This window comes from Eptatretus burgeri, chromosome 1, assembly GCF_056783735.1.
Source record: "Eptatretus burgeri isolate ZD-2024b chromosome 1, Ebu_testis_v1, whole genome shotgun sequence".
Lineage (NCBI taxonomy): Eukaryota > Metazoa > Chordata > Myxini > Myxiniformes > Myxinidae > Eptatretus > Eptatretus burgeri.
This window is the reverse complement of record NC_140961.1, coordinates 22,262,959-22,276,716: the sequence shown is the minus strand read 5'-3', so window position 1 is coordinate 22,276,716 and position 13,758 is coordinate 22,262,959. Positions and strand designations below refer to the sequence as shown.

General features: G+C 46.0%; 1 protein-coding gene across 2 annotated transcripts in view; it reads right to left on the bottom strand.

The window, feature by feature from the left end:
- Nucleotides 1–732: 732 nt before the first annotated feature.
- NPM3 (nucleophosmin/nucleoplasmin 3) overlaps nucleotides 733–13,758 on the bottom strand; it is a 31,488-nt gene continuing 18,462 nt past the window's right edge. Inside the window, exons 8-11 of one of the 2 annotated variants that reach the window (XM_085874682.1) lie at nucleotides 3,273–3,431; nucleotides 3,012–3,119; nucleotides 2,562–2,636; nucleotides 733–1,537 (exon numbers count right to left, since the gene is read on the bottom strand). In XM_085874682.1, coding sequence (XP_085730808.1) covers nucleotides 1,490–1,537; nucleotides 2,562–2,636; nucleotides 3,012–3,119; nucleotides 3,273–3,431 — 390 coding nt within the window. In that variant the 3' untranslated portion in view covers nucleotides 733–1,489. The remainder of the gene's footprint in view (nucleotides 1,538–2,561; nucleotides 2,637–3,011; nucleotides 3,120–3,272; nucleotides 3,432–13,758) is intronic. The other variant, XM_085874692.1, reaches the window with a different exon arrangement.

Below are 13,758 nucleotides of genomic sequence, written 5' to 3'. Positions count from 1 at the left end.
CGGTTAAAGCAGATGGCTTAATATCTTTGGGTCTTGAGTTCAAGCCCCTATCTAACCGTTGAATTCACACCAGATGGGTTGACTCAGGTTGGCAAACCGAGTACCAGGGTATTGCATCAGCAGCACAGCGATGACCACAGAAAATGATGCAGCCAAGCAGCCGCCGGATACATGCAAATAAATAAATAAATTAAAACAAACACCTGAAGGTTCAAATCCTGTGCAATAACCCAATATCCTTATAAACGTAAAAATAATATTTACCACTGCCAATGCAGAGTATGATTTACATACAAGTGATCACTTGGTGCCAAGGCAGAGATCATTAATTAAAAAAAAAAATATATATATATATATACACACACACACACATTAATTAATGGCTTGTACCCAATAAGTACAAAAAAAGACTGACATCCACCAATGGGTCTTAATCGCACACACAATGCACGTTTACCTGAGCACCTGAGATCAGTTTAAAATTAGGAAAAAAAACAAATCCTCTTCCCCCCAAAACCCCTTTAGCTGCAATTACCCTTCTTCACCCATCTGGAGAAAAGCTCAAACTCATTAAAATGATCGCGAAACCAACACACGGCAATGTGTGTTTATAATCCATAACCGAGTGACTAACACAACAAACAAAGCGCCGTCGTCACGTGACTCAACCGAGCTAATGAGTGCACCGAGCGCGCACACACATACACGTGCTAAGCACATGCAGAGAGAGGGCAAAATGAGAGAGCTTTTATTTGGACTCGAGTACAACAGCCTGGAGGAAATTGCATCACACATCAGGAATAAAAATGCAAGGAAAAACATCGAAATTAATCCTACAAAAGGTGTCCGAAGTTAGGCCATGGATTGCACCACTCGTTCGAACACTGAAACACAAACTTTGTGCGTTTTCATATCGGAGGGCCTGAAATGTTTGCACCCGTCAGGTACAGCTTGGGGAGAGGGCTTGGCGAGTTTTAAACTCGAGCTGAAAGTGAGACGGTTAGGTCACTAGCTGGGGGCACGATAGGTTAAATGGGGGGGGGGGGAGTGGTGGGATGATTTTGAACATGAGGATGTCTTTCCTCAACTTAGTGGGGGTGGAGAGGGAGGCGGGAGGGTTGAAAATGAAACCCACCAAATTAAAGCGTAAAATAAGTCAAATTAAAGAGACACCACCGATAGGTGAGTTATCACATCGTACTCCATCACCTGCTTTAATCAAAGGTGAATTTTGCAGTGATCTTGGGCACCCATCCACCACCTATCACCTACCCAGGAGCCACATGTATAAAAAATTGTGGGGTGGGTGGGGACAATAAAAATAAAATAAAATAAGCTTTCAAAGTCACAGTAAGTGTCAAAGCTTTAGGAATGCCCAAACATGTGCAGGTGGAATGGGGACAGGTGATGGGTTTTGGGAGATGGAACCAAAGAGAAGACCGACGAAGAGAAATGGGACGGACAGGTGGACTTCGTGTTGGCAACGATCTCAAGCTTTCTGTTGGGAATTGGCCCAGCTCCATAGAGTCTTGATCATCTGAACAAGAGCACATGCGAATGGTCATCAATACAAGCCGAGAAACACAATTGTTTAAGAGGAAAAATGATGACAATCGGAGAAATTAATTAAGCAAACATCTGCACCACAAAACCTGACCACTGACCTTTACAAAAAATACAAACACGACTGATTATGATGGTGAGAATAGCCCCGATGGAGGTGCCCACTCTCGCAGCAGATTACGCTTTTACAATCGGAAGCTTGTCAACTCCTTCCTTTGGTAAATTATGCTCCAAAACCCACCAAGATTGTTCCTCGACGATGCCTACCATCTGTTAACAGTACTAGAACCACCTGCTCCCTCTGGGAGTGGCAATGGAGGGGGGGGGGTATGTTCCTCTGATTATTAATACCATAGCAGAGTACCTGCCCCACAGCGAGAAAAAAACATGCTGAGACATCCCTTTATTTGGGCGGTGTATAGGCAATGGACCACCACCTCAATCACTCCCGAAAAATAAAATAAATAAATAGAGATTAATAACCCAGGTTACATACATGAAGCAAACACATGCATACTGCCTGTGTGCAGACATAATACATCGTGGTTAAACAATTCCAATTACACCCACTCAACCCTCCCCTCCCAAAGGAAGAAAATTCCAAAATGGGCAGATTTTTTTTTTTTCCAGAATCATTCAAAACTAAAGGAAACAACTTCAGGGTTCCCTCATTAATCCCTGAAAGTTTGTATCCTCGGTCAAATCCTCTGGGATAAGTAGATGACGTATACAACATACAACACAACACTTTCCCTCAGTTTTATAGAGACATTTAACGCTTATGCAACTCGGAAGCACATGTGGGGAAATCATCAAAAAGGGGGCAACAGAACACCCTGCGAGTTTCGCCAAGATGACATCATCAACTCTTCGAGCAAAAGAGGGAAAAAATCAAAACGACATTGAGCGACATCTCCACATTTACAAAACCTGAAAGAAGAAGTGTACACATTTTAAAGAGTTCACAAATAGATTCGCAGCAAAACTTTGATTCCTACCTTCTGATCCTCAATCTTAAAGCAGTTTTTGATGTGATTTACAAACTTGTCTTCCTTCTTTGGCATCTTTATCCCCTGCGAGAGGAGAGATGGAGTCGTCAAGGCAGAGAAACAATTCCGCAAAGCACGTGGCCAACAACGGCACCGAAACAGTCGGACATAAAACCCCCTGGATGAGCAACTTGCACACAGACAGCTAGAATGAGTTTTCATGAAGACAAACAGGGTTTTAGGTTAAACTGCACAAAGAGACCGTGCTAACAAGCTGCCTTGGGGGGGGGGGGGGGAGGGGAAACGTGCCGCAGACAAGGACCAGCCAAATTTGAATGAGAGCGAACACCGTAGGGGTTATATTAAACTTTAAAATGATTTGCAGCCTGCAAGAAAGAAACCCAAGGCTTCCTCGAGTGGAAAGTAAAAATAAATCTGCAAATAGTTTTGACCTCTTACCTTATCCATCTGCAATTTCATTTTAGTTTTGACGTCCTCAAGAGTGAGCGGCGTTTTGGGAGATTTCGGCGGGGTCCGCTTTCCTTCCTTTTTCCCAGACTCTGTCATCTGCCAGCACACAGACAGAACGTGAACGATCATGGAAACAAACAAACAACAGTATCCACAACAACCTGCCCTGGTTTCACAAGCAGCTTGACCCCACACATCTCCAAAACCCCCCAGAGATTGTGGAGGTTACCGATCGGTATTGCAACGCACCTTGGCACCTGCTTTGGCAACCAATGGCGTCGCTGCCTTTTGAACTTTGGCCTCACTGGCACCCTGCTTCCCAGATGCTTTCAGGTTTTGCTTCCCAGGGGTTGAAGGTTTGGGAATGGCCTGACCGTTGGACTTCTTGGAAGGAATCCTCATTGGACCCTAAAGTTGGTGCAATTCGTTAGAGGGAAAGCAATGGATTAGCTCGGTCAGCAACTGCAAGTTGGGAACAAATGGGACGGTTTTCACACAGACATCCACTTCCCTCAACCTTCTTATAAGAAAATACACTTTTTTTTGTGTGTGTACATGGTCAGGGCTCATAGAAGAGCTGGGACACAAACTATCAGGATGGAACAGAACAAAAGGAAAGAGAGACAGAGAGACAGACCAACAGCAGGGTTGAAGGATAAAATAGAGGGAGACTTGGACAAATAATGGGTGTGAGGAAGAATGAGGGGTAAGGGAGGCCAATGGGGTGGACAAAATAGATAAAGAAGGAAACTCTCAGAAAGGAAAAAAACTGGAAATTACGAAGGAGCAGAGCTTGAGGGACGGGGTTGATGGGAGTAGAAAAGATCATGGCTTTGGATTGGGGATGATCTGAGATGGTGGTGAACAGAAGACTTGAAGACCTGGAGGGAAAAATGAGATTGAAGAGAAAGTGGAAGTTGATCCAATAAGCGGTGGGGGGGGGGGGGTTCCAAAAATCAATTTTCTGACTGCTTTCACACTGACCACGGACAGTCCGATCCAAATGTATGTAGCAAGCAGGTGCTGGTTGCATCATTTGTGGAGGCATGACTGGAGTCAGATGCCAAAGTTGTCATCGGGTCGGGAATCAAACAAACACGAGTCTGGCATCCTCACTATCAAGTGGGGCTGCAACAATTCAATAGGATTGCATGGAGCAGAAGCCCCAACTGGAGGCACGGGGATCTGGAGTCAAAAACTAAGCTGAAGACATCTCCAAATATCCATAAAAAGTAAATTAATCTCAAATGCAAAAGATGGGAGGAAATCACAGCATGTTTTTCATTTTGTAAACAACATCAAGGATTATGGAGGAGAAAGGTGACCGAGGATAAAAAGGCAATGAGAATAGCACTCGGAAGAGCACATACCTCCACCAGGCTGACCAGTTTTTGTTTTGTTTGTATCCCACCGATTGGCCAGATCCAGATCAGGACCTCAAACAAAAATCTGATTACCTCATTGTCATCACCTATCTAACTCACCCACCTAGTTTTGTCATAATCCATCAATAACTTTTTGAAATATCATGCTAAATATCATTTTGACCCATCTCTCAATGGTGAAGAATCACTGAAAAAAATTTGAGTTACCAGATCCAGATTTTCACCAAAATCTAACCAATTCAACTTTTCCTTGTCACACACCAGATCTATCCACAGAGTTTCGTCCGAATCCATACGTACATAACTTTTTGAGATATCCTGCTCACAAACAAACAAACTGGGGTGAATACGTAACCTCCATCCACCGTCATTAATGAACTGACAGAGGAAGGAGCAGTGGAGCAACAGTTAGACACAAGTAACGGAATGGACGAACAAGGAAAAAAAAATTTATATGGCTGTGCTTAGATTCTACAAAATCAAGACGACAGATTTCATGCTAGTGTAGCAGCTATAGGGGAGAGCAGAACTCCATGGAGCTACTGACAAAGGCCTTGTCAACTAAGAGTGCAGATAAGATGTTTCAAATGAAGACTTGAAGCAACAGAGGTTACAGAGTCTGAAGCTGGCTTTGGAGACCTTCATGTAGTTGACCTCGAAGAGTCACAGATAAAAGTGAGGCCGACAAGTTGAACATAACCTCTTCCAATGGCCGGCCATGGAAATAGGGGATGGGGAGTTGTTTGACCATTCTTCAAGTAACAGACAGATTGGCCCAGTATTGAAGAATGCGTTCCATTTCTCAGACCAGCATCCAATAAATTCTCGATCAACAGGGATATGCAGCAACTGAACTGTCTACCCATCAGTGGAACAGGAGTACTGCAGAACAATCTGTAGTAGTCTGCAAAATAAAAAAAATAGGAAGAGGGTTTTCCAGGGTATCAGAGAGATTGCTTACGGAGACGAGGAATGAGACTGGGCATGAGATGGCCTTGAGGCACTCCAGCCTCCAACATAAGGAGAGAGCAGAAGGCTCCACTTGTAGCAACGCATTGACTGCGTGGAGTAGAGGAAGTCAGGGCATGAAGGTGGCCTTGTATACCACAGGTTAATGAGCAGATCACGACGCCAGAATGGAGAATATCAGAGATGTGCCCAGGCAGGAGAGATGTGTAGAAATAACAAAATAATCACACCTCGTCTTGAATAAGAGAGTTCTCTGCCATGCAAATCTATTCCACCGATCGTACCCAACTCCTGACGATGGGATGTGTGTCATCCAAATGACTGTGTAGTTAATTTATGAAGTCGATGTGTGACAAATATTCTTGCAGCAGTTGCTTTGCATCAAGACCAGTGAAGTATTCTTTGCTGCCGTTCATACAAAAGCTGCATCAGGTCACCATTAATAAGCTCAGTGATCGAGCTAGGTTTGTTTGGTACTGTCACAATCCGAACGCTGCTCACTCTTCGTCACCTTCAGCCATCCTTTGCACACGAGTACAGAAGTTTTCATAAGCAATGTGCACCTCCTTCATGGCATCGGCATCCTTTGTGCCGATACTATGGAGTTGTTGTGGATAAGCTTTTCAGAGTGAGAACTCTTCACAGCAAGCACAACAGTCATTACCTTCCATCTTTGAATAGACAACAGTGAATGTCTAGATACGAACTCCACAGAAGCTGAGGTGTTGTCACCCAACACTTGATGCTCCCACCACACCCTGTGTGGTGTTAGTTGTGTGTCACAAGTGCAAGGCTGATTATTTTTAAGCAGACATCCTTGCATGGAATTGACAGGATTTTCCTGACATGGTGGCAGCATCATCACGTCATGGTTCAATTGTCATAGCTCACAAAGCAAGGTTTCACTCGGCGTTTATCCTGTATAGCTCTTCACCAGGACAAACACAGTGCCTTCAGAAAGTATTCACACCCCTTGACTTTTTCACATTTTTTGTGTTACAGCCTGAATTAAAAATGGATTAAATTTAAATTTGTCACTGATCGACACAAAATACCCCAAAATGATAAAGTGAAAACACATTTTGAGGAACTTGTACAAATCAATTTAAAATGAAAAGATGAAATGTCTTGCGTCAATAAGTATTCAACCCCCCCCCCCCCCGAGTAAATACGTCGTCGAAGCGACGACGCTTTGGCAGTGAATACAGCTTCGAATGTTCTTGTGTATGTCTATCAGCTTTGCACTTCTGGATATGGGGAATTTCTCCCATTCTTTCTTGCAGATGTTCTCAAGCTCTGTCAAGTTGGATGGGGAGTGTCAGTGAACAACAATCTTCAAGTGTTTCCACAGATTCTCAATGGGATTCAAGTCTGGGCTTTGGCTGTGCCACTCAAGGACTTTCACGTTCTTCTTTTGAAGTTCTTCCAGTGGTGCTGTGGCTGTATGCTTGGGGTCATTGTCCTGTTAGAACATAAATTTTCGCCATAGTCGAAGGTTTTGTGTACTCTGAAGCAGATTCTCCTCATGGATTTGCCTGTATGTGGCTCCATTAATTGTTCCTTCTATCCTTACAAGCATCCCCAGTCCATGGCACTGAAAAGCATCCCCGTAGCATGATGCTGCCACCACCATGATTCACGGAAGGGATGGTGATAGATGGGTGATGCGATGTGCTCGGTTTCTGCCAGACATAGTGGCTTCCGTCTGGCCACTCTCCCATAAAGCCTAGATTTGTGAAGTGCTGCAGAGACCGTTGTCCTTCCGGAAAGTTCTCCCATCTTAGCCAAGGAACTCTGTAGTTCTGTTAGAGTGATCATATGGTTCATCACCACCTCCTTCACCAAGGTCCTTCTTACCCGGTTGCTCAGTTTGGTCAGACAGCCAGCTCTCGGAATAGTCTGGGTAGTTCCATATTCTTTCCATTTCCCAATAATGGAGCTCACTATGCTCTTGGGGACTTTCAACACTCAAGAAATTGTTTTATACCCTTTCCCCAGATCTATACCGCCTCACAATTCTGTCTTTGAGTTATACGGACAATTCCTTGGACTTCATGGTCAAGTTTCTGCTCTGACATGCACCGTCAACTGTGGGACCTTATTTTGAAAGGTGTGTTTCTTTCGAAATCATGTCCGATCAATTGAATTGGCCACAGGTGGACTCCAATCAAGTTGTAGAGACATCTCAAGGATGATCAAAGGAAATTAGATACACCTGAGCTCAATTTGGAGCGTCATAGCAAAGGGGTTGAATACTTATTGATGCAAGACATTTCAGCTTTTCATTTTTAATCAGTTTGTTAAAATTTCTAAAAACATGTTTTCGCTTTGTCATTATGGGGTATTTTGTGGAGATCAGTGACAATTTTTTTTATTTAATTTAATCCAATTTAAATACAGGCTGGAACAACAAAATGAAAAAGTCGAGGGGTGTGAATACTTCCTGAAGGCACTGAAGAAGACCTGTATCAACATAAATCAGTGGTCCCCAACCTTTTGCTCCCACGGGCCACATTCACTACTCCCAAGGATGTTGGGAGCCAGAAAAAAATTGATGCATTTTATTGAGAAACTTGATACCGAGAAACATTTTCAGAGTCAATGAGAAACTTGATGCATTTTTTTCAGAGTCAATGAGAAACTTGATACTGCTTCTGCTCTCCCAGGATCGAGTTGATGTCGGGCACCAGATGGGAGGAAGCAACACGAAGAGTGTCTTCCAGGTGCATGTCGGACAAGGTGTTTCGGTTCTTGTTCCTGGAGTACTTCAGCTTGCTGATGAACTGCTCGCACAAGTATGTGCTGCCAAACATGGAAAACAACTTCTGGGCATGCTTGATCAGGTTGGGGAAGGTCTGGCAGGGTAGCCCCTTGTAGAACTCCTGGAGTTCCTTCTCCAGGAACTGGGCCTTGACGTCGATGTCACTCTTCAGCTCGATCAGCTCCTCCTGCAGGTCCGTTGGGGTTTACAAGGGATCGAATGAGAAGGGCATGGCGAAGATCTCGAAGCTGACTTTGTGCTTGCAGAAGTCTTGGAATCGTTTCTCGAACTACTTCTTCAGACGGGCCACCTCTGTAGCATACCACTCACAATCAAAAACGGTCTCATCCTCACCGTGCTGGCCCTGCAGAGCAGTGAAGTGGTCGAGTCGGCCGGCACGAGGAAGGCGAGGTAATCTAGCCACTGGGAGTCTGAGAAGTGACCGACTTGCTGGCCCTTCATTGCCAGGAACATGGTCAGCTCGTCCTTCAGCTCAAAGAAGTGCTTCAAAGTGTGGCTCCTGCTCAGCCAACTCACGGCCGAGAAGTACAGCACATCCCCGTAGTTTGCATCAAGCTCCTGCAGCAGCTCCTTGAACTGACGGTGGTTGAGAGCATGCGCACGAATGAAGTCGACATTGCCAATGACCTTGCTCATGACGTCCTTGAAGCCAAGGGTCTTGCTGCAAAGGTTTTCTTTGTGGATGATGCAGTGGCACCAGATGAGGTTGTGCGGCAGCCCCTGACGGCTTAACTCGTCCATGGTGTGACCCTGCAGGCCCTTCTTGGTGCTTAACATGGCAGGGGCACCATCCGTGGTCATGCTGACCAGCTTTGTGTAGTTCAGGTTGGCCTTCTGTAAGGCAGCGTTACACTCATGGAAGATGTCCTAGCCGGTGCACGTATCCTTCATGGGACAGAGTGCCAGCAGCTCTTCAGTGATGTTGAAGTCCATGTCGACTCCCCTGATGAAGATGGCCAGCTGTGCTGTGTCTGTCATCTCTGTGCTCTCGTCCAAGGCCAGTGAGAAGGCCTTGAAGTCGGAGGCCAGGACACACAGCTGCTTCTTGAGGTTCCTGGATATGCCTTCAACTTTCCTCGTGATCATCGTGCTACTGAGGCTGACCGAGTTGAAGATGGTGGCCTTCTCGGGACAGATGCTCTGCACAACGGCTTGAAGACACTACTTGACAAACTCGCCATCTGAGAAAGTCTTCATGCGACGGGCAATTATTTCCGACACCTTGATGCTTGCCTCCATGACCCTCTTGGAGTCGTTGTCCTGCTTGGTGAAGATGTTCTGCTGCTGTGAAAGCTTAGACTTCAGTTCATTGACCTTCACAAGTCGCTGGTTGTTCTCGAAGATGTTGAACTTCTCCCCATGGTGAGTTTGGTAATGCCGCTTAACATTGAACAGCTTTGGCCAGGCCAGGGTCTCATGGCAGATGAGGCACAGAGTCTTTCCCCTGTTCTCTGCGAATAAAAAGTCCCTCGTCCAGTCAGGGTTGAAGGCTCGCTTCTCGTCGTTCACCTTTCTCTGCTTTTTTGGTGGAGCAATGGCCTGCAAGTGCAAATTGTCGCACAACGTTTGTGTTGAGAAATCGATATAACGTTTGGGGTTTATTGGAGTATTGTTTTTTTAATTAATAAATTTTATATGTTTTTGATCGATCGATTGTTCACGTACTGTAATTCTGAACAAATTTCCGTTCGGGGTGCAATTAATTTTAAATACTGCCGCAGATGCCGGAACGGAAAATCAAATTGATTTGATTCCTCCCGAACGGTAAGCCGCAGTGGCCGGCAGCGGCATTGTGTAAGGCTTTTCAGGTCACGGCGCCGGCCGGCAGTGGCATTGTGTAAACCCTTTAAAACTGCTACATGGAAATGTGTTTTGATTGGAAAGTCCTTGCGAGCCGCAGGTTGGGGACCAATGACATAAATCAATCACACAGCAAATACCAGCTAATCTTTGACATCGAATCCACACCAATCAAGAAATAGCCAGCAATGTGAACTTGATCGCATGCAGCAGTGAAGACATCATTTCCTAAGAGAGGGATCATTTATGGAAGATGGGGCATTGGCACCAACTGCCAGAAAAGTTGACCTTAGTTATCAATTCCAGCACACCAAGGAAGTTGACATTTTGGGGTGAGCTTAGTAATCACCCTGAAATTCCAGTCATCATAACACAAGGAACATGAATAGTTCAACCACATGGGGCAGAACTGATGACCAATAAATTTCTCCTTTTCAAGTAGTTTCCACGACCATAAGCCTAAGCTCTGAGGATCTCAGCTGTCAATCATTTTAGCATGGATATTGGACACGGTTGCAGCTCGATGCTCTTCATCGTTCTCAGGAAGTTAGATGAGCTTGTTCACATTACTCCAGTCGCAGAATATGCATGCTATAAACTGCAAGACACCACAAGAAACTGTCTGCAACAGCAACGACATGTTGAGAAGAGTAGAGAATCTCAATTGAACCACACAAGAGGCTCTTCCAAAAGTATCACACGAGATTTCCATTCAAATTATTGGAACTTGGAGGGCCCTTTGAGATCCACCAGTTGTTGTCCTTTAATAATTCCCAGAGACCTGGAGCAGATGATGTGTTGGATGTTACAAATGCAGAATCCGGTCTACTATCAGTTGCCTCAAAATAATTCCTTGTTAAGTGCTCACCAAGGCTAACAGGAAGGCCGAGAGGTACACACATTTGGCTCGAAGCTGTCGAGCCTAGGTTCGAATCCCGACCCAGCTATAAACAGTCATTCCGGTGTTTCATCGGCAGGGTATGCTTGATGTTGGCTTAATAGTTAGGGTGTTGGGCTTGGGATCCTAGGATCCTGAGTTCAAATTCTGCTCGGCCATCAAATTAATACCAGGTGGGGTTGACTCAGTCTGTCACCCTTCTGAGGTCGGTAAAATGAGTACCAGCTTGCTGGGATGATTGAACCATTTGAATATCTTGCATCAGAGTGGTGATCCATCCAGGATTGTGCCCAATAGCTCAGGAGACGGCTTCGCCAGCACTGACGTTCTGTGCAGAGTATGGTCCCATTGGAAGGATTGGTGACTCATGAATGTTTGTACCGTCCCTCAGATGGATGTCAAATGGGCATCTTGTCTGCCAGCATTCGTTGGTGGACGTTAAATATCCCGTGATGTCCTTCGTGAAGAGAAGGCAGGTTATCGCCAGCACCATGAAGAAATTACTGATTCATTCCCCAACCAGCAGAGACAATTGCATCAGCGGCACAGCCATGCCCTCGGGAAATGGTGCTACCATGCAGTCTTGTGCTGCATAAAAACAAAGAAGTGTTCACTGGTGCAGTTGGAGTACTTCAGATGAAGCGGCAAAGGGAAGTCTGGTGATGTAGAGGAGGAAATCGGTGCTTCAGCAAGCAGTCCATTTAAGCTTTTCGTCAGTGACTGGTTGTGGAGATCGTAATTAACAGTCAGGAACAGATCGGCTGGCTCCTCTTGTGAAAAACAACTTCACCTGAAGATGCTTTGGGTTCATGATCAGGCACTGGTGACTATTCCACTAACATCAACAATGCATCCCCAATTTTGGAGGGCTCTTTTGAAGTCTTTCCCTCCCACCCCCAAAATAAAATAAAAACTAGCCCCCTTATGAGTTTATTTTTTTGTCTACTGTTTAACATACAATGTCACACGAAAGGTCTTTCAAACACATGTAATCACAATATATTGTTACGGATCTGGAAACCATAAGCATTCAACATACAGATGTCCCAAAAGTCAGTCATGTCGTTAAGTATGTGTGTAGTCAGATCCCTTTCCTTTTGTCTAGTGGGAGAATCAGACATGCGTTGCGATTTCTTTTTAGTTAGGTTATTAAATCTTTACATCCAACCAACCCTTCAATAAGCCATATAACAACCACCCCATCTGCATGACCCCTCGGCCCATCACGATCCACCACCAACCAGCTGCCTTCTCGCACCCTGACGTGCCAAGGCAAGATCTCGCTGTTCTGGTTTCTCGGCTCCCACGAACGTTGTAACTCTTTCACGACAACCTTTGCAACATTGATACTGTTACTCATCAAGTATGAACCCGCGTGGACGAGTGGCTGGGGTTTCCCGGCAGGGGCCGTTGCAGAGTTGACACTGTTACTCGTCGAGAGCGAAGCCACGTGGAGGAGTAATTGGCGTCTCCTGGCAGGGGCCGAGGCCCCGTCCCGGAAAGGTAGGCTGGAGGACCCTGCCCAATCAGAGGCAGACAAGGTGCGTTTTCGCCAAGGGCCCCTCCCCGTGGACAGAGGCCAATAAATCTCCAAGACTCTCTGTAAAAAGGGTCCTGTCGAGTTTGCTTGGACGGTGGCTGTAACGGGTCGAGTTTACTTTCACGGTGGCTGTAAGCAGTCAGTTTTGTTTCACGGTGGCTGCTACGAGGAGTCTTAAGGAAGGACAGAGCGACCCTGACCTCCCTCCGTGGACCCCGATTGTTCACCACCCGAGCTCCGCCACGAACCACGAGTCCCTCGGTGCGACTGGGGACCAGACCAACGACCTTTGTAAGGTGCCGCATCGTGGAGCACACCCTTCTTCCTATGGTCAGGTACACCACCGAACTCTGACCCCCAGCTTGTCTCTCTCCACGGCTGCGAGGGTCCAATAAAGACTCTGGGTTTCGTGTGTGTGTGTGTGTGTGTGTGTGTGTGTGTGTGTGTGTGTGTGTGTGCGTGTGTGTGTGTGTGCGTGTGCGTGTGCGTGTGCGTGTGCGTGTGTGTGTGTGTGTGTGTGTGTGTGTGTGTGTGTGTGTGTGTGTGTGTGTGTGTGTGTGTGTGTGTGTGTGTGTGTGTGTGTGTGTGTGTGTGTGTGTGTGTGTGTGTGTGTGTGTGTGTGTGTGTGTGTGTGTGTGTGTGTGTGTGTGTGCGTGTGTGTGTGTGTGCGTGTGCGTGTGCGTGTGCGTGTGCGTGTGTGTGTGTGGGCCCGTCTTGCAAGTAGATCTGAATAAGTGTTTTTTTTGCTCATTGTAAATATTCCTTCTTGCATATTCGCGTTAAGTCTTGCCTTTGTCTTTTTATTGTAAATAAACATTTGTAGAAATATTCCCAGTCCGTTTCTGTCCCTTCTTGAATTGGTCCAGCATGGTTTGGATCTGAGTTTAGGCGGGGTTTTATCTCCGATAATCCGTTCATTCCAGCCAGCACGGCTTTGGCAGTTTCCGCTCGGCTGCACCCGAACCGGAGTTGTATTGGTAGTCGGTAGTTGAAACTCGACCGCAGTCGGAAGAGTGACCCGGTTCGAGCAAGACGTGCTGAGGGCGTGGTTTCCCCGGTAGTCGAAATCGCGTAGTTAATTCGGTAAATTGGTTAGACAAATAGACCCTACGCTACGCGGTTGAGATATCGGCGACCACGGTCGGTTAAATGACCCGCCGGCTCGCGGAGTTATCCAAGCGATGGCCTACAATTCCAGGGAGTTTGGTGGGAGACGACGCAAGCTTTCCCCACCGAGTGGTCGTTCTCGCCACCGACCCCCGGCCCACAACAATATAATGACTGGTGGTTCAGTAATCGCCACAATACACCACAGGAATAAATCTCAATCAATGTTCACACATGACAGTCATCAAGTTGTT